The sequence below is a fragment of the Hyaena hyaena genome, unplaced genomic scaffold (genome assembly GCF_003009895.1).
Source record: "Hyaena hyaena isolate Hyena2069 unplaced genomic scaffold, ASM300989v1 scaffold_1563, whole genome shotgun sequence".
Lineage (NCBI taxonomy): Eukaryota > Metazoa > Chordata > Mammalia > Carnivora > Hyaenidae > Hyaena > Hyaena hyaena.
In genome coordinates, this window is record NW_024082196.1 from 6,211 (window position 1) to 26,551 (window position 20,341).

General features: G+C 44.2%; 1 protein-coding gene across 1 annotated transcript in view; it reads right to left on the reverse strand.

The window, feature by feature from the left end:
- Positions 1–431: 431 nt before the first annotated feature.
- The window catches only part of LOC120226025 (methyltransferase-like protein 24), a gene marked incomplete at its 3' end in the record, with an annotated part of 39,493 nt that continues 19,583 nt past the window's right edge, over positions 432–20,341 (reverse strand). Inside the window, exons 2-3 of the mRNA XM_039224219.1 lie at positions 7,175–7,273; positions 432–571 (exon numbers count right to left, since the gene is read on the reverse strand). Of these exons, the coding sequence (XP_039080150.1) occupies positions 432–571; positions 7,175–7,273 (239 nt within the window). The remainder of the gene's footprint in view (positions 572–7,174; positions 7,274–20,341) is intronic.

Consider the following 20,341-nt stretch of genomic DNA (forward strand, 5'->3'; position numbering starts at 1 on the left):
TTTACCGCTGGCACAAACATAAAAATCCAACAGTGGCCATTCATCTTGGGTCATTCCTCATAAATGTGTGTAAAATCCCTAATATGCTTACTGTTCTTTTGTTCCCCTTAATTCTTAACATTCCCCCTCTTTGTAGTAAGGATGCTATAATTCTAGCTGGCGATCACAGGCTTCACCAAGAGGATCATCGTCATACTGAAAACTGAAGTTGCCGATTTACACCCAGCAGAAGGGGAGAGAAAATTACCCTGGCCACTTCCAGTGATCTGTAAGTGCCCAAAGTTACCTAAGCGACACATGAGTCTGAAACAGACTATAGGAGGCAAAGTATAGCACCTGTTAAACACTGCTATGTTCATAACTTTGTGTTAGTGAAAACGCCTTAGCCACCTGCAGGAGACTTTTGGTTTTCTGCTGTAAAATGCACTTACCCTAAAGAGTAGAGGCGGCATTGCTTGCTGCGGATTTGATGAGCTAAGCCAAACCTGTCATCAAGACAGACTGACCAAGGCTTCTTTGCAGGGCTGGAGTCGGTAGCTAGGCTGTCTGTGCTCATGTGATTGCATGCAATCTGCAAGGATTGGAAATCAATGTGAATAATTTAAAGCACTGGATGATAAATGGCAAGTGGGGAGTTACTGCTTCCCCGGTCCCTGAAAGCCGTAACAGTAGAGTTATGTCCTTCTCCACTGCCAACTACTCCTCTCCCCCCAAGGAAACACAAGACTGCTGTCAAATGTTTGGAGGAACTCCAAATACTGGATCATAAGGAACCTCGTGGAGACTATAGACAGGTTTGAAGGGAAGGGAAGAACTGCTACAGCCGTATGTTCAGAGTATGCAAGGGAGAACAGGTCAGGAGCAAAGGTGGCAGAAAGGAGGGGTCCCGAGAAGCTTTGCAGAGAGGTGTGAATCCTGGAGGATGAACTGAAGTTGACCAAGAAGCTGAGATCAAGAAGGACATTTCAGATGTGGAGAATAGTGCTGGCAAAACACAGAGGTCTGTAATCCACAGGGTTTCTACTGGAAGTTGTGAGATCTGACTGCGAGCATAGGGCTCAGAGGGATACAGATGATCAATTCCTTATCTCAGGTAGATAAACCGGGGCCACCACGGTGCAGAAAGGTAGCACAAGTTAGCCGAGGTAAACAGCTGATCAAAGTCAAGTAAAATTAATTCATAGTCCCTGCTCTCAAGACCATACTGTTAGTGATAAACTGTTCTAATGAGCTTCCTCCTATGGGAGAAGAGTGAGCCCCACACAGGAAGGAAGCTCTTCCTGAGCGAACCAAAGCACTTCTTTTAACTCACCCATCAAAATTAGATAAGGAAACCAAGGCGAACGTGTATCTAAATCAAGCAGAAGAAAGTCTCTGATTTCAAATGCACATTAAGCAAATATACTGTGTAAAGAATTCTGACTAGTGTTTGAGGCCGGCACAGTGTGCGTGTCTGAGGTGGCTGGAGCCAAAGAAAGCACATTCTATGGCCAAGGTATTCTTCTGTGGCCAGGAGCACTTTACTGAGCATCAGTTTCCCCCTAATCCCTCAAAACTCCCATCGCCATCAATGTGCTCCATGTCATATCACAAACAGACTGCTCCAGGCGCAAAGGAGGTTCATTGCTTTAATTCACTGGAAAATATAACAGCAAATGATTTTCTTCTTAAGAAGATATTCTGGGGGCACCTGGGTGGCTCAGTCGGCTAAGCGTCCGACTCTAGCTCAGGTCATGATCTCTGGGTTCATGCGTTTGAGCCCCGTGTCGGGCTCTGTACTGACAACTCAGAGCCTGCAGCCTACTTTGGATTCTGACTCTCTTTCTCTCTCTCTCTCTCTCTCAAAAACAAACATTAAAACAATTTTTCATAAAATTTTAAAAAAGAAGATATTCTGGATTTGCCCAATTCTTTTATTTAAGGAAGTTTCCAGAATTCTAATCTGAAAAGAGTATATGCATGTAGCCTATTCAACTGATACAGCATCTCCCTTACTTTTGCTGTGATCTATGGCTACTGGCCTGGAAAAATCATCCAGCACTATTTATCAGAGAGGTAAATGAGAGAGCCTATTGCTAGGATTTGGACATTTTAGAGGGAAGTCTAAATGTGAAACCCTATATATATATTCTTTTCCATCACCAACATCTTTCTACTTCTCTACCCATGACCCTCATTTAAAGGAAAAAATAGAAAATTGAATTGAATCTTCTCTCAAGCAACTATTACAGAATACATTTATTAACTGGGTATATCAGCATGTTAATTTGTATAATTCATTTCCTCCTATTCACCCACAAATAAATGGAAATTATGCCTCTGTGTGCCCATCTCCTAGTCCCCACTCACCCACCAAGGAAGGAAAAACTGCTAATCTAATTAAATTTCAGTGTGCTCATTGGGCCTGTCTTACTAGTGGGCTGGTTACTATGCCCCAAACATCAGCATCTTCATTGTCATTGTGTCCCATGCTCTCCTCTCCTCTCACCCTGCAGGTAGGCAGATAGGTAGGCAGTTCTGTAGGCCCCGAAAGCATACCTGGACCTCATAAGTCCGTGCCATTTGCTATAGGTCAGCTTCCTGGAGTATTTTTATTAAAGTGGTCTGATGATTCCCATTTATTTGTGTGCACTTCTCCCAAAGAGTCTCCATAATGACAGACCATGATACGGATGCTCACAGGTTCTTGTTCATAACTCCCTCCTAACACCATTAAAACTCCTCTCTCACCCATCCCTCCGTGTTTCCCAAGGTACAGCCCACCTACATTCTGATGGCCCTGGGAGGGACTGAAACATACAGATTCTCAAGACCCACTCTGTAAAGTCAATCTTTAAGACTGATGCCTGGGAACAGGCCTCTTAATAAGCTGCCCCAGGTGATTCTTATGCAGGTAGTCTTGTGAATTTACAGGAACCCTTTTGTAGAGCCCCCTCTGGAAGGTTCCAGCCTGGCCTCACCTGTGCCTTAGCCAATTAAAGGAAGAAAGCTCCACTTGGGCCAGAGTTTTAAAATGAAAACAGCAGCCCCTGCAACCCCACTCCTAACAAAGAGTCAGAGGCAGGCAACAATAATTAGCCACAGGCCTCTAAGAATCAGGTACTATTAAGGGCCAAGAGTCATGGCTTTGAGGCTCAGTTGCCCTTACTTTGCCAACGTTGGGGAGTAGAGTTTTATTTTATTAAAGGTAACACTTTAAGCATCTCTTCTTCTTCCATAGATTTCATCTTGCACAGATATACCCCTTTTGGAATGGCATTCTTTTCCATTCAATTTCCCTGCTAACCTCTCCTAGCTCAAAAATACATATCATGGGTTTTTCCATTTTAACCATTTATTAACCATCTTATTGATAGACATTAGCTTTTGAAAACAACTAGGAGCACTCAGTAAAATTCAGCTCTTAAAAATTAATTAAATATTGATTTTTCAAACTTTCTTGTTAAGATTTATGACCAGGGCTTCAATAAACTCTCGCAAGCAAAATAAGCGAGGGCAATAACTCCTAGCTAAGCTCCAACTCCAGTAATTATGTTCTCTCTCTCTAATTCCCCTTGTAATTTTAGCTGTAAAAGCAAATTGGGCCCAGACAAAGGAGGAGAAACTCCAGGGGGAAAAATGTTTTTTGAAATACATTTTAGTTATTTAACTTAAAGGGATTAACCAATTTTTTTAAAGATTTTATTTTTAAGTAATCTGTATATCCAACGCAGGGCTCAAACTCACAGCCTTGAGATCAAGAGTCGCATACTCCACTGACAGCGACAGCCAGGTGCCCCTTAAAGGGATTAATTTATTCTCATTTCATTTGGCACCCAAAAAGATGGAATAGAATTTCTGGCAACGCACAAGTACAATCTGGCAAAGCGAGCCCTTAAAATTTGGGGACTTCTGGCAAGAATCACTTCAATGATCAACTGTATGTTCATGTAATACTATTATTTTGAAAGGCAACATCTAAGGAGAAAGTTGTATTTTTGTTGCTTTTATCCCTGTGTGTGTGTGTGTGTGTGTGTGTGTATAGCAGTAAATATAATAGATACTACTGTTACAAACTCGTAGAGTCTGCATCTCCAGGGCTTGGATTTTTATGTTATTCTTACAAATAGATAGATGCATAGATGATTAGATAGTTAAATGGATGGATAGGTGGATAGAGAGATGGATAGATGAATGGGTAGATGGCTGGCTGGTTGGATAGATGATAGCTAGATAGCTAGGTAGTTAGATAATGTTTTAAGATCTACTTTTTTTTTAAAAAACAGCAACTGTTGTTTAGATTAATTTTGTGCTGAAAGGCCTGCTTCCTAGAGGCATATGGTTTGGGGGTGGACATAAAAATCTGGATCTGGAGCCTTCCCTTAGAACAGAGCACTGCGTTTATGATTTAACCATTTCTTTTTAGCATTAGTGTATCATCAACTCCAGAACTCAGAGATGTAATTGTGATCTTTCACATTAGAAAACAATACCTAATTAAACTGAACTTGATGTTGCATACACACTACCAAACACCGTATCCTCTGGGGTTTCATTAAGAATTCAGGTCTCCAATCATGCCATCAGGGCCACCACAGCATGCAAGCGCAGGAGTGCCATCCTATTAAAGTCTAATGCCACACTGTCCCCGGCCCTGTGCTTCTGTTTCCAAGCCCCCCTGGCCTAGGGAAGCACCCCCCCCAACACCCATCTGTTCACCCCTGTCAGAAAACACACAACTTCTCTTGCATCCTAGCTGTTTGCCAGTCTGTTACATATTTAATTCAGGTTTTATATCCCAGTCAGTGCCGGCCACAGAACTGGTGCTCGACAAATGCTTGCTGAATTGAAGAATGAATAAATCAATGATGAGCACATCAAATGCTGGGCCTTGCTGTACAAGCTTGAACACAGATTTGAGGAAGATAATTTTTTTTTAAGCAGCACAAGAGAATGGGGGTGGAATTTGCTTTAGTACCTTCAGAAGGTTTTTTTTCCCCCTTGGCCGTTATGACTCACTACTGCTAACTACGGAAATTTTAGGTAATAGTGACTCTAATATTCTTCCAGTTTTGTAGGCTTTCATTGTCAAGATGAATTCTAAATGAAGCCTAAGCCCCTAAGTCAGCCAAAAACAAACAAACAAACAAACTGCCTCTGCATTACGTAGAGATAGGGAAGGAACACTGTTGAGCAGAAGATTCTGATTAAGAGTCAGTGTCATCTCTGATGGGCTCCCACCTGCTGGCTTCCTGGTGACTTGGAAGTACAGAAAAGCACAGGACTTCACCTGGGTAAAATGACCCCTGATTACAAAACCACTGTGAGGTCTGGAACTTTATCTCCGTTTTTTTGGAGGATGAAAATCCTTCTAGTGAACTTCATAAATCAACTGTGTTCATCAAGCTGAATATATGTCCATGTATCTACTTTCCCAACTAGTTGGTTGGCTGCTTCTGGGCAGAGACTGTATCCCCAGGGCCTGGCACAGTCCCTGGGCCGAAGCAGGTGCTTGAAACTACTTACTATCAATCCTACACTATTCTCGGCACAGTACAAGGTCACAGAACCAGGAGAAACCTAAGAAATAATTTAATAACCTGATTCATTTGAAGATCAGAACATTGAGAACCAGAGAAGCAAAATAAATTGCTCAGGGTCACATTACACTGCATTGTGGGATGATTTTCTTTTCTCCTCAAAAATTTTCTCCTCTCAGCTCATAACTCATGGGAAAAAATCCAAGAGGGGCTTGATACAACCCTTTCATGTCTCGCAAGCTGCTTCTAAGTAAATATGCCTTTTATAAGTTATAGAACATTAACCCGAAATACATATAAAATGGAATCTAGAGGCTTTTACTTGGTCAATTTATTTGGAGGGGGGGTGGAGCCCCTAGTTCTCAAACCCAACTCGTAAGTTTAACACCTCTCATTTTTCAACTGGTGCCCTTAGGGCTTCTTAAAGTCAAGTAAGAGGTCCGGCTTCTCATCCTTCATGTAAAACCAAACTGTACAATTAAAATTTCAGCACTTTAATTAAGTCTATGAAAGTCCACCAAATTAATTTGCAGCAGCAAAATAAGATGAAATTATGTAAAGCACAGGGATCAATTTATCATCCCATAACTCATGATGAATTCAACAAGCTTTCCCTTCCATGTCTAGGTGACAGCTATTAAAATCTAGTTGTCTGACTGCATTATATGAGAAATGGGACTTTCTTTTACCCCCAGTCTTCTAAAGACCTAGAAACATATTCTCTCCACGGATGAAAAATGGGTTTTGCTGCCAGCAAGGTTTGGGAGAAGAAGTGGGATGCCAGGGGGCTGAAGGGACATCAAAAGAGCCTGAGACCCTCAGTGCCACAACAGCTCCACAGGCTACCTTCCCACGTGGCCTAGGTGCCTTATAGGCAGGGTGAGTTCCTAATCTACTAACACCTCTTGGTTCGGGGCAAAGTTTCCCTCCAGCTTTGATCTTCTCTTAGGCTTCTCTGTCTCCAGGATCAGGCTACTTGAGGACAGAACCTTCTGATTAATGTGTCAAGAGCCATAGACTCTCCTTAATAGACAGTCCCTTTACTTGCTGGAGGCACAGACACAGCCTTGGCAGGAGCTGCCACAATGTGTTAAGTCACTACTAAAGTCACTCCATAATGACTGTAAATGCCGTAAGACAGAAGTGCCTGGATTCATTGCTTCGAGGACCGCCCGCAATGTCCCCTCTGCTCTCTGGCCTGGCGGGTCCCTGTCCGCCAAGCATCTGTGGCAAGAAAGCAAAAAGGCAGATGCCTCCAAATCCAAAATGGAACTTGAACCTCCAGATGATGGTTTTGTTTTATGACACACTTGACTGCCTACTCACGGGTGTGAATCTGTCGCCTCAAATGGTTTTCCAAAGCAATTTGCTAAAGTGGATCTTTAAAAACACGTCAGGATGAATCATTAAAACACTTCAAGATGACAATACCCCTGGAAGACAGAAGATGCTGAAGCAAATAGAAGGCATCTTATCTGCCTTCAAATAAGTGGAGAAATGTAAGCCTCAAGGCCCCAGAAATGGTTTCCCTATCAAGTCCCTGCCAGGAGTCCCTGAGAATCTCCCCACCCCCTCACTGACCAAATCCGTTTTTAAAGGGGGTTGATCAGTATCTTTTACAGTGTCTCCAAACCCACTTGCACCTGAAATACAACCTGAGTGGTGCTGATGTATCTTAGGAACCTCAAGGCTTCTTCATCCAGGGACTGAGCAGGGCCTGCCCATGGCTGGAGATCTATATGCCACCGGGTGCCCTGTAAAAGATAGAAAACAGGTCCATGTGTAAAGGGTCGAGGCACTGGGGGTGGGAGTGGGAAGGACACAGAGCATCAGCTGGGGTGCCTGGCTGCTTCTTGTCTGCAAAATGAACGTGTCTGTGCACAGGTCGTGGGGAGCCCATTCGGAGCTGCTGTCTTTACAGTCACATCAGTCCCGGGGAGGCAAACAAGGCCTGAGAAAGCCCAGCCACCTGGTAAGCAGAAGACTGCAAAGACCTGGGGACGTCTTACAAACTCCACTTGACCCCGTCAGGCTCTCTCCTGCGGCTTTGTGTTACCCGTGCCTCTCCCCCATGTGAAGAAAAGCTCCCCTATCTACTACAGTTTCCAAAGCTTAAAGCTTCAGAACCAGGTCCCTCCTGAAGGGCCAGTCTTGCTGCTGAGGCACAATGCCTGAAGTCCTTCGGGTGCTTGGGTGCCTTCCCCAGCACAGGCAGACGAGGGCGGCACCGCTCAGTGTTCTAGATCTCAGCGTCCCTGGCATCTGGGACTGTGCACTTGCAAGAGAGGACCCCGGGGCTGTCACCACCAGTGCTGACAAGGATAGCCTTCCAGCAAGGGGCTGCCGCCTTTCGGCAGAGGACATGAGGAGCCCCCATGAGCACAGCAGTGAGAGATGAACGCTAGGCCCCCTTTTGTAGCAAGGGTGGTGGGAAGGATGAAGGGGTGGGGGGTCGCAGTGGTCTGGAAGAAACTTAAGTGGGATCCCTTCAGTCAAAGGAAGCACTAGTCATGAAGTCCTTCCTAAAGCTCCAAGTCCGCCACCTGTACTTCTCACCACTTAGAAACCTCCCAGAGGCTCACTGTGATTGTCAGGGGGAGAATAGGGCTCAGGGTACAGGGTGGGGAAGCGGGTCGGGGGAGAGAAGCCCCAGCTGCTGGCAGGGTGCATGTCTGAGTCAGGAAAGACTCTGGGTGTCCAGGCACAGGGATTCCCGCAGTGCTTAGCCTGGGCTTTTAAACCCCCTTTTACGATGAGGAAGGAGACAAGGGAAGGTTCTGGGGACAGATAAATGGGCCATTCATGCATACACGTTGTTCTTCACTCAGGTATTGCCATGGTCTGAATGTGTGTGCTCCCCTCCCCCATATTCATAGGTGAAAATCCTAATGGCCAAGGTGATGGTATTAGGAGGCAGTGCCTTTGGGAACTGCTTAAGTCATGAGGGTAGACCCTCCTGAACGCGACTAGTACTCTTACAAAAAGACCTCAGAGAGTTCCCTAGCCCCTTCTGTCATGTGAGGACCTGACGAGAAGGCAGCAACCCAGAAGAGGACCTTTACTGGAAACCAGCTCTGCTGGCACCTTGACCCTGGACTTCCAGCCTCCAGTACTGGGAGCAATAAATTCTGTTCTTTACAAGCCACTCAGTCTGTGCTGTTTTGTTATGGCAGCCGGAACAGACTAAGAGTAGGTATTACAGCAGGAACTGTCTGTCTCCTCCACCACCCCCCACCCCCCCCGGCAAAGAATACCAAAACAGGCTAGCCCTGATATGCTTTAGTGCAAATGTGGGGGGTTGCCCCTGATGGGGTGGCCTAGGTGACCTGGGGTTAAAAAGCTAAGAGGAGTCAGGGAGCAAGCAGGTTAGTCAGTATCAAGCCAGGTGTGTGGGCTTAGGCTCGAGGTTCCCGCCCTGGCATGGGGGGTCTGAGGTAAATGCGAACACTTTTTAAGCAATAAGCATTATTCCAGGTTAGATGCAATTAGCCTTATATCGTCGCACAAAGCCCAAGAGCCCACAGTCTTACCATCCAGACAGGTCTGTGCCTCCCTGTGGTAGCTAAGTGCCCTGCAGTCCCCTAGACTTAAGGAATCCTCACTGATTTCCCACAGGCTGCCTTATTCTCAGCTGCCAGTTTCGTGGGCACGCAACGTATGCGGTCTTAGAAGGGCCTGTGCTTGGGCGCCTGGCTGGCTCAGTTGGTGGAGCATACGACTCCTGACCTTGGGGTTGTGAGTTCAAGCCCCCATGCTGGGTACAGACATTACTTAAAAATAAAATCTTAAAAAAAAAACTTATTTTAAGAAGGGCCTCTTCTTGGCTTAATGCTCTGCTGACACTGTCTTGATATCCTTTAATACATTTTGAACAAGAGGCCTCACATTTTCATTTTGTACCAAGCCCCACAAATTATGTAGGCAGTCTGCCCTGAGGAGCACCTTTTCTGGGAACACAGCCTTTTCTTAGAGCTGTTCTTGTTCTGTGAAGGCTGAGCAGGCAGTCTAATCAGAGAAAGACTGAGAACATTAATATATCTTCCCAGTTAATGCCTTCCACCAGCCCCCTACTTTTCTTTCTTCTCTGAAGTAGATGCTGGTTACCATGTGGTCAAACAATATTTATTGAGCATAGGTCACTCTCCGCCAGACACTGGTCAACACAGATATGAATAAAACCTGGAATCTTCCAAGAAGTGCCCAGTCTGATGGGGGAGACAGATACTCCGCAGGGAAATGCTGAAAATTAGGGAGAGCAATTCTTTTCAGGAAATAGTTACTTATGAAATCATAAATTACAAGCACATCTACATATAAACGCCTCCCAGCTTTGCCTGGTCATATTCTTCTTGCATCAAACGACGAAGTGCTTCCCAGGTTGCCACTACCCTCAGCACAGCCACACAGAGAGCTTCAGGCAGGTTTGTCTAGGCCTGGGGTTTGAACCTCCCCATGTCCTTATCACACGGCCACTCACAAGTGCCCCAGCATCTGGACCAGGAGCCTCTTGATAGAAATGATGAAGTTCACACATAATGGCCTTCCTCCAAATCAGGGGTCAGTAAACTCTTTCTATAAGGGGGCAAACAGCAAATATTTTAGGCTTTGCAGGCCATACAAATTCCTCGCCTCCTGTTGGAGCTCAAAACAGCCACAGACGGTAAGTAACCCAATGGTCATGGCTGTGTTCCAATGTAACTCCACTTACAAAAATAGGTTGCAGGCTAGATTTGGCCCATAAGGCTGTAGTTTGCTGACCCCGTCTATATTTGATTTGAATTTGGAGGCAGACTGGCCTCAAAGAGACCGTTTACTTGAAATAATGCAAGTATGATATCTAGATTATAACTAACTTTGTCATCTGGGTGGCTTGGGCAAATATCAGCCAGGATTCTAGCAGGATACAATAGGCTCCTTCCAACTGGCTAATCTGAGAAAAATTTAATAGACTATTTATAAAGGTGTGGGCAGGGTTTAAGGAAACCGATAATCAATAATGCAGTATCTATGACAGGTAGCACCAGAGAGCCCTTACAAACCCTGAGGCTGAAGGAGCAAGAGTAAGAGGAATTTATGGATCCCAGAGAGGGAAACTTTATGGAGAAGGCATTTAAAAATTTTTTTTTATAATATTTTTTTCTGAGAGAGGCAGAGTGAGCAGGGGAGGGTCAGAGAGAGAGGGAGATACAGAATCTGAAGCAGGCTCCAGGCTCTGAGCTAGCTGTCAGCACAGAGCCCCACACGGGGCTCGATCCCATAAACCGTGAGATCATGACCTGAGCTGAAGTCAGATGCTTAACCAACTGAGCCACCCAGGCGCCCCTGGAGAAGCCATTTAATAAAGGAACAAAGCCAGCCCTATCACATCCAGTCATATTATATACACACACCTACTGTCAAAGCCAAGAAAAGGCAGAGGAGAGGGAGTCTATGGTTGGTCCATGCAAAGTCAGCCTCTCGGGGTGCAGAGCAGTTGGAGAAAAGTGGATGGTGGATCTGGAGAGACAAATAGAAGGTCTTCTGCACAGCATCCTTTGGAAAGAAGCAATGGGATTCAACCAGGGAGTCATTCTTTCACTCAGTGGGCATTTGTGCCAGGCTTTGAATCATAACTTAATACAGTTATAACCCAATAAACACAATGAAGTTCTGTAGGGGCTCTGACACAAATCTCTATAGGGTAACGGGGTCCAAAGAGATGGAGGATCTAAATAGAGCTCCAAAATAAATGCCAAAAAACACAAATGCAGATTGTGGAAAGCAGTCTCCACTGCAAGAAACCCAAAGGCTTCATTAAAGAGACACCTTTAAACACAGTAGAAGCCCCTTCACCTGCACTAACACATAAAAATAACTTCACAGATCAATAATGGTGAATCCATAGGGTGAATCAATATGGCAGAACTACAGAATTATCTTCAGAAGCCATAAACGGGATCCTGACTGCAGTCTCCTATTTCTCATTTCCAACCGATTGTTGGCCACAATGAAGCTAAACATGGCAGCTGGAATAGTAACTATCAGTTGAGGAATCTCAGGTGGAGACGTAATAGGAATATACAGCAGAGATGCCTTAGAAGTGCTCTGGCTTAATGCTTTGCTCAAGCTGTTTAAAAAACATTTCACATAAAGTAATGTTCCTGCTGGAATCAGTCTGACAGCAGTTCGTGATTATTACCCCAAGGAAACCACTAGCTTTTATCATCCCTTTCAATTATCATTTGTCTTAATTCTCTGGTACATACATCAATATTTGTCCTTCCAAACATCCCACAGACAGAACTCTCTGAGCACCTTAAAACACCAGTGGCCAGTATTTAATAGAACAGGGCAGAAACAAACACGCATTTTTTTTCTTCAAAAAAATGATCATGATTTTACCCCAAACAATTCCCTCAATGTCAGTGTACACTATTACTCATATGCTCCAAATATCAAGTGGCCAGAACGATGCTACCCCCATCACTCCCAGGAGGTGGAAACATGAATTCCCAGTCCTGTCTGCCACCCCCACTTCCTCTCGGGATGGGGAAAGGAGCTGCTTCAGCAGAAGGGAACGGACGTGCTGGCATTTGGGGCTGGTCTGTCTGTCCCCAGCAGACTTGGGCTAAAATGTCAAACGGAGCACAATGAGCTGCCACAAAGAAGTAGCCATCCTCCTGAGCCAATGCAGGGACGAGGGTCCCTCTACTCTTTTGCAGTCCCAGGTCCTGCCCCCTGAGCCACCAGGCCACTCACACAAAGGAGCCCCTCCCCAAGCATAGACAAGCAGTATAAGGAAGACAGGGTCCCAGATTTCTGAGGAAAGGAAGCAGCCCCCACTTTTTTTGTCAAGGCTCTATCTGGCACCTTCTTCAGGCAATGCGCATTGAAAAGTGAGCCGGCCTCCTCTAATATGTTTTGAGTGCATAGAAAAAAATTCCAAAAGTTATTATTAAGGACAGCAAAAGATATATACTGCTAGGTCATGTTGTATGGAGGCTATTTTGCAGACATCTGAGATTCTGCTTTCCACAGGGCAAAAAGTGATCACTGACAGTCCAAGCCAATGCACACAGATAATGGATCTGGCTCAAAAAGACCACAAACGTAGCCATGAGGCTTGCAGATATATTTTATAATTTATGATTTCAGCATTAAATTTGTTTCTTGACAAAAAAATTATTCTTTCAAGCCAAAGGAGCCAAATTCCAAGATTTTACTATTAAAAGATAATGCAAAAAACAATGTTTTAACATGCTTTTTTGCCTAACAACCTACACTTATGCACATAATAGAAATGTATTAATTTGAGACCATAAGCCCCAAGCAAAACTGATTGCTTTTTTTAATTATTTAAAAAAAAAAAAAAAAGCAGACCCACCCATGACCTAGAAAAGAGGGCCATCAGTTCTGCCCGGTACAAAAGCTTCCGTTTTCTTGAAATCTGGAATAATGGCTTCTTTTTTCACAGGCAGTTTCCCCACAGCCATGAATGACCTCAGGTAGCCCTCATAGAAATTGTCAAACAAGGAACAGTACCACCAATACACATTTTTAAACATATTTGTGTAAAACACAAATATAAGCCAATGGAAGGCTTCTAATGGCCCATTCCTCTGTACTTCAATGCTACAGTTCTTCAGGGATGAAACTGTAAGATGACTGATGTAAATGGTCATCTGGATAATTGGAAGAGTGACTGAGATATTTTTATAAAGTTTCAATACTCCTAAATGCACATTCCCACAGCTAGGAAGCCCCTGAAAGGTTTTAGAACCAGCAATTTTCTGTTGGGAGAGCTGGCTAACAACTGATGCTCTGCATTACGGCCAGGCCTGTGGAAAGCAACAAGGTTGTGGGTCCTTGAGGCAAAGTAAACCATCCACTGAGCATGTGTCGATGTGCTGATGTGTTGATGTTGGAGAAGTCTAAGGTTTCTGGGAGAAACAAACCCAAAACAAAAAACAAACATATCTATTTTGCAATTTTGTGCTAATTAAGAGCATCCGTTAGAGGGCAGGAAACAATGACTGAAGCAAATTATTTATTCCTTTTTAGGAGAAAGGGGTTGTGGGAGTTGTAGGGTGGGGGGAAGAGGAGGCAAAACATAGTCCCCAGCAGAACATGGGACTAAGGCACAGCTGAGAGTGAGCAAGCATCAGCCACTACCTTTCTGTAGCACCCTTAGATAACTGTGGTTTTTAGGACTTGGCCTGGGTGAGTATGCAGGGCTGTGTGAGTTTCTGGAGTGGCAGCAAACACGCGTTCCCCTCTGCAAGCTCAGACCCTTTTCCTCACAGTCAGTCCTGCTTCAAAAAGAGCAGGGGTCAGTTACACAATTTGTGGGGACATTTAAAATTCGGGTACCCCATGCACAAATGTCATTAAAACAAAGGAATCTCAGTTTCCGTTCTGCAAGCACACCCTCACCCTGTATCTTGCACTGAATCAGCAATAAAACCTGGACAGAACACGCAGAGCAGTGATTTGAGGAATCTGAAAAGTAAACACTAGCAGACAGATTGGAGAAGAAGACCAGAATTCAAAGTACCATTGAACGAGCAGTGAGGTCACCACTGTTTTTTCTTCTGGGGTCCTTGTTCCTGGCTCCGACTCAAGACAGCTGCACACCAGAAGTGGGCATTGGCACAGGCCAAGAGCGTCAGGAAAAGCCCTCCAGTTCAGGCTCCAGCAGAAAAGGGGCCTCCTGATGCTCAGAGAGAGTGGGGAAAATCCTTCATTTTCCTTTATTTCTCTCTCTTTTTTTTCCCCCTTCACTCCCACACCTGGGCAATCCCACTAAGTGGTGGAAGCCCACCAAGGGGCCACGGGCACCTAAAATTCTAGAGGAAAGGGAAGCTCAGTCTTTTATCTGTGGCTGTCACCCCAAGAGGATGCGGTGAACCCCCCAGTTAGTGTTTTCTGTCTCTTTCTTCTGTATCTTGGCCTTGGACTCAGGCGCATTTACTAGAAGTGTGCAGCAAAGCATGAGTAGAGCAGGAAAAACCAAAGCCCGCCCTTTCTGGCCACGGGTTTCGGGAACCACAAGAAACTGGAAAATACTGGTAAAATCGTGGAAAAGGGAAGCAACCCCATAAAGTGGTTTATGAAGCCCTGGACCATAGGAGCATGGACTTGACCCTAGTCAGCATATCAAAGGATTTGGGAACCAAGCTGACTGACCTTCACAGGGTCCCAAACTGGACACTGGGTGGCATGTATATGGGACAGATCTGAAAAAAACATGGCACAGACTTTGAAAACAGGACTGATATTGAAATCACGATCCACAGAAGTCTGGCTGAAATGAGACCTCAATCCAACGAGACTGTCTGAGAAAACAAATATATCAATCTTATCTATGGTATTTAAACTCAGAATTTATGAGTTATGACTCAGAGTCTCAAAATATAATATGCAAAATGTCCAGGATATGACCCCAAAGCACTCAGCACATGAAGGGAATCTGAACTGGTGTGGTAAAAAGAAAATCAACAGATGCCAATACAGGCATAACACGTGTTGGAATTACTTGACAGAAACGTAAAAGCAACTATTCTAGAAAAGCTCCAAGAAGTAAGAGCATGCATTCTTTTTTTTTTTTTTTAATGTTTATTCATTTTGAGAGAGAGAGAGCATGAGCAGGGAAGCAGCAGAGAGAGGGAGACACAGAATCTAAAGCAGGCTCCAGGCTCTGAGCCATCAGCAAGCACAGAGCCTGATGCGGGGCTCAAACTCACAAACTGCGAGATCATGACCTGAGCCAAAGTCAGACACTCAACCGACTGAGCCACCCAGGCACCCTGAGCATGCATTCTTGAAATGAGTGGAAAGACAGGAAGCCTCCACAAAGAAATGGGAGATCTAAAGAGCCAAATGGAAACTTTAGAACTGAAAAATGCAATAACCAAAATAAAAGTCTCATGGATGGACTCAGCAGAATGGATAGGACACAAGGAAAAGTCAGTGAACTTGAAGATGGCTCCATAGAGAGTATCTGATCTGAACAACAGAGAGAAAATAAATGATTGGGGGGGGGGAGGGGGAGTAAAACAAGCCTCAGGGACCTGTGAGGCAATATCAAGAGGTCTAACTTGCAGATTGGAATCCCAGAGGAGGAAGAGTATGAACGCAGTGCAAAAAGAAAAAAAAAATTGAATGACAGAATAGCCGAAAGATGCCCAAATCTGACAACCGTTATAAACGTAAAGATTCAAGAAGCTCAGTGAGCCCCAAACAGAGTCCAAGAAATCTTTGCCCAAACACATCATAAGCAAACTGCTCAAAACTGAACATGACAACGGAAGCCGAGTCTAGTAGTGTTGTGATGGACGGTGGTGGGCCAGGGTCCGAATGGCAAGGTGGGAAAGGCAGCGCCCATTCCACAGGGATCTCTTCCCCGGAGGTCCCCTCCCTGTGGAGGCATAGTCTACCTCTCCAAGTCCATCTGCTAAATGCCTCTGGCAGCAGACAGCACACAAACTAAAACCCAAATGCAGAGCAGCATTTTGAATCCTTTCCCCATCAATCTGCCGCCTCTGCATCATTACACCGAGTGTAGGCTGCGAGTCAAGGGAACCAGAAATCAAATCAACTCTGACAAGAAAAAATGCACTATAATTCAAGCAGGTCCAGATAACTTTTAGGAAGGAATTAAGGACAAGGAAGAATAGATGCTCAGCTCTAGATTGAATCTCTAAGTTACCCTGGTAAGGTGGAAAGAAATGCCAAACAAATTTGAGCTGGGTTTTGTTCTTCAACCGACATCTTTAAATTTGCCATGTTTTCTGTGTGTGTCAAAATAGTTCAGGTCTGGGTAAGATTGGAACCCACAAGGGAATGGCTAAAAGAATAAAACACTGTATTTTAGGTTGTTCTCATAGACAGTAGAAAGAGAAGTCAAATTCCTGGATAGATCCAGTGAAAGGCAGAGCTCTCATTTTGTTTTCATGATATAGAAACTACACAGCATGTATATGCAGAGTAGGAACTCAAATGTCAAATCACGTTTCTCATTGGGGTAATGCATCAACCAGGAAAGGAGGGAGGAGTCTCATTTGTCTTATGAAAGTAAGATTATAGAAGAAAGTTTGCATAAGAAAGCAAATAGGAACTGAAAAACAAAATTAACCACATTTTTAAGGATTCACTCTGTCTCACTCTCTCACAAACACACATCCATATACACACACATGTACACACACTTCCAATATATGTTCACCCTATTCAAAACATATAGGGGACCCAGACGCTCTGAAAGTCAAAATCCTAGAAGTGTGGGGTGCCTGGGTGGCTCAGTTGGTTAAGCGTCCAACTCTTGATCACAGCTCAGGTCATGATCTCATAGTTTGTGAGTTCAAGCCCTGTGTTGGGCTTCTGCTGACAGTGCAGAGCCTCAATGGGATTCTGTCTCTCCCTTTCTCTGCCCTTCCCCTGCTCTCCCTCACTCTCTCGCTCTCTCTCCCAAAACAAATAAATAAACTTAAAAAATTCCTAGAAGCTTAACATCATCTGAATCAACATCTGCTAGGAGTTCATGGACTTAGTTCAATTAGAAAACTCCAGCCAGTTAACATCCCCCCAAACATCTACCAGCTCCCAAATCATCAGCCTCAAGATGGAAAGTCTGCAGCACTCCTATAAACCTATTTTAAGGATCCTTAGATCCCGAGTAGCTGTCAAAGCCAAAGGAGAAGTGGAGTTAGTAGGGGGTGGGTAAAACAGGAAAACTACCTGAATGGAGGGAATGGAATCAAGAAGGGAAGACAGGAAAGGGGGCTATGAGAGGAAAGAGGGGATACTCCCCCAATACCTGCACAGCTATCTCCATTTTACCCACAAGGTCACCTGGGACTCAGGGTTGTCCATAAGGGATGCCTAAAGCCTCTTTGGTGCCTCTCAGTCCATATCAGTCCTCAAACCGCAGGCCAGACCATAGATATCCCCATGGTTCCCTCCCTGTTATCCCAAAACTGCCAGTCACATCCATGCAGATGCCCCATTAGCCTCTCAGCCCTAGAGTCTCTAAGAAGGCTCTGAGGAATAATGGCAAGCAGAATGCCTGTCAATGGTAAAGCTCAGTGCTGCTGAGCAATTTTACAGGGAAAGGGTTTCAGTTCTAGAGTCTAAACAAGATATGATTTTCATTACCAGTGAGAATTAACACACGTCACCCAGAGTCACCAAGTGCGGGGGAATAGGGATCATAGTAGAGAGAATATATCCAAGAGGTCCCACTGAGCATCTGAGTCACAGAGTAGCAGCATCCTGCCACCACCCTGAAAGCTGACACTGTGGAACAGTGGCTGAGTGTGGCACAGTACGTGGGTGGGAAGCAAAACCTTTCCTGGAAATCAATGGTAGGCACTGGATGGTGCTTGAATAGTCTCCTTTGAGAAAGGACATGAGCGAGCAAGGCATAAGGTCCTCTGCCATAGGCAGGACAGCCCAGGGCAGGTAGAAGGAAAAGAGAACACCAGAGTCCAGGAGCCCAGCCAAACCACCCACCATTCTGCACATGGTTCAAGGGCATCATCGGTTTCCTGATGAGGCTATCACATCCCATTGAACATAAGCCATCAGTTGCACATAATTACATATATATGCACGTATGTATGTATGACATGTAGGTTTTTAATATATCTTCATTCATTATTAACTCTTTTGTCATTTTCATATTGTCCATATTGTCACTCTCTGGCCCTTTTGATTGTGATACAGTATTAGGTAGCTTGAGTGAATCCTCCTGGCCATTAAAAATAAGACTCTGGTGCTGGGACATTCCTCTCATGATTCTGTATTTATAGAACATTCTTCTGTGTGAATGCACTGTAAGTTATAGTGCCTGACAAGCAGAAGCGGCCCAATAAATGTTTCTTTTCCATCTGTGCGAGGCTGCCAGCAGTATAAAACAAGGCAGGGCAAGCTTGCTGCACAAGTCTGGAATCAAAAGCACTTAAGCTCCAAACCTAAACGGAAGGAAAGATCTACAGTCTTTATCACTAAGTGGCCCTTTGCAGGAACATGAAGCACTGCTGAAAGAACCAGACCTTTACAGAGGTCAATTATTATTGGGTTTGCTGTAGCAGAACTCTCTGGACTCAGAGCTCTCTGGTGAGTGACAGTGAGAATCCCTGAGGTTAGAAGTGGAGCTGGCCATGTGGCAGCCGACCTTGGCCCAGCCCCCTTCCCCATTTCAGACTGGAAATAACAAGAGTAAAGGGGACAAACTGGACAAATAAATACAGCAGACCTAAGCTAATGAAAATGTTGCCCATGTTTCTTAATGGTATGAGAAAAAAGGGCTGGCCATCGTTACGTTAAAGAAAAACAAACAAACATCCTGGAAGAGCTTAAAAAGCAAACACATTATAGGGGCACCTGGGTGGCTCAGTCAGTTAAGCGTTCAACTCTTGATTTCGGCTTGGGTCAGGATCTCATGTTTGTGAGATTGAGCCGCCTGGGACTCTGCACTGACAGTGTGGAGCCTGTTTGGGAACCTCCCTCTCCTCTCTCTCTGCCCTCCCCCACCACCCCTGCTCACATGCTCTCTCTCTCTCCCTCTTTCTCAAAATAAACACATAAACATTTAGGGGGGAAAAACAAACACATCACAGAATACAGAAGACAGAAAGTATTCTAGCTTTTGTTTTTACTTGTTTTATACTTGCAGAGAATCACTGTAGTCAAAGACAGCTTAAGGAGGAGCTAGACCAACCCCTTCATATTATAAATGAAGAAAAGCAAGCTCAGAGAGATGAAATGACATACCAGTGTCACATAGGTAGGAGGAGGTGGGCTGTGACTCAGAGCCAGACCTCTAGGTAACTAGTCCCATACTTGCTTTGCTTTACCACACTGCCCCCATCCCAGGTCTCAGAGTTTTATCTTCCCCATACCTAGTTTTCCTATTACTATAGACTTTATATGTTATTTTAATCCACTGAAATTTTGAGGATGTTTGTCACTGCAGCATAACCTATCCTATCCTGACTGATACAGGTACCTAAAAGGCACTAGGTAAAATATGGTTATCATTGTTGTGTATGAATGCCCAAAAAACTCTTACAAAGCCACAATATCAGAAATTGAATGGTAGGCTATAACAGACCATTAGTTTTATGGATAGTCTCAGGTAGGGAAAGAAAAGAAATATATAATCAAAGACAATTCACTGCCAAAACTCAGAGAAGTTAGGAGGTGCTCAGATAAATACCATAAGGGTCTTCTTAGAGTCTTATAGGACCTTCTAGGGTTACAAAATAAACCCCACTCTCTGGTCTGCTCCCTGACTGCATCCTGTCCTGAACATACCTTTCCTCTCCTACTAACAATTCTCTACTTTATTCACTAGTCAGTTCAAATTCCACTTATTTACTCTCATGTACTTCCCCCAAATTTCCTATTCACTCAAGCCTTTACTACACGCAAAATAAACTATGCAAAGCAGGTCCTTCAGCCATTACCGCAAGAAACAGTCATGTTTCTCTAACCAGACTACAAACCTCATGAGAATACCATGTATTTTACTTCTTTTACAGTCCCCCACAGAAATGATTCCAAGGGACATTTTACATTGATTTAAATGCCAGGGAGAAAAGAACATGACATAATTCTTGGGATTGAGGACAATTTTTTTAATAACTTTGGATGAAAGTAGGTCTATCCGCTAGCTGGGCTTCATAGTAATACCTTAATCTAGCCAAATATAAATCTACTTATTTATTTATTTAGATGGAATTAAGTTATCAACCTTAAATGTGTGACAGATAAGAAGAGTACAACGATTTATGTACCAGTTATAAAATTTTATCGGAACCTGTACATATTCTATAACTTGA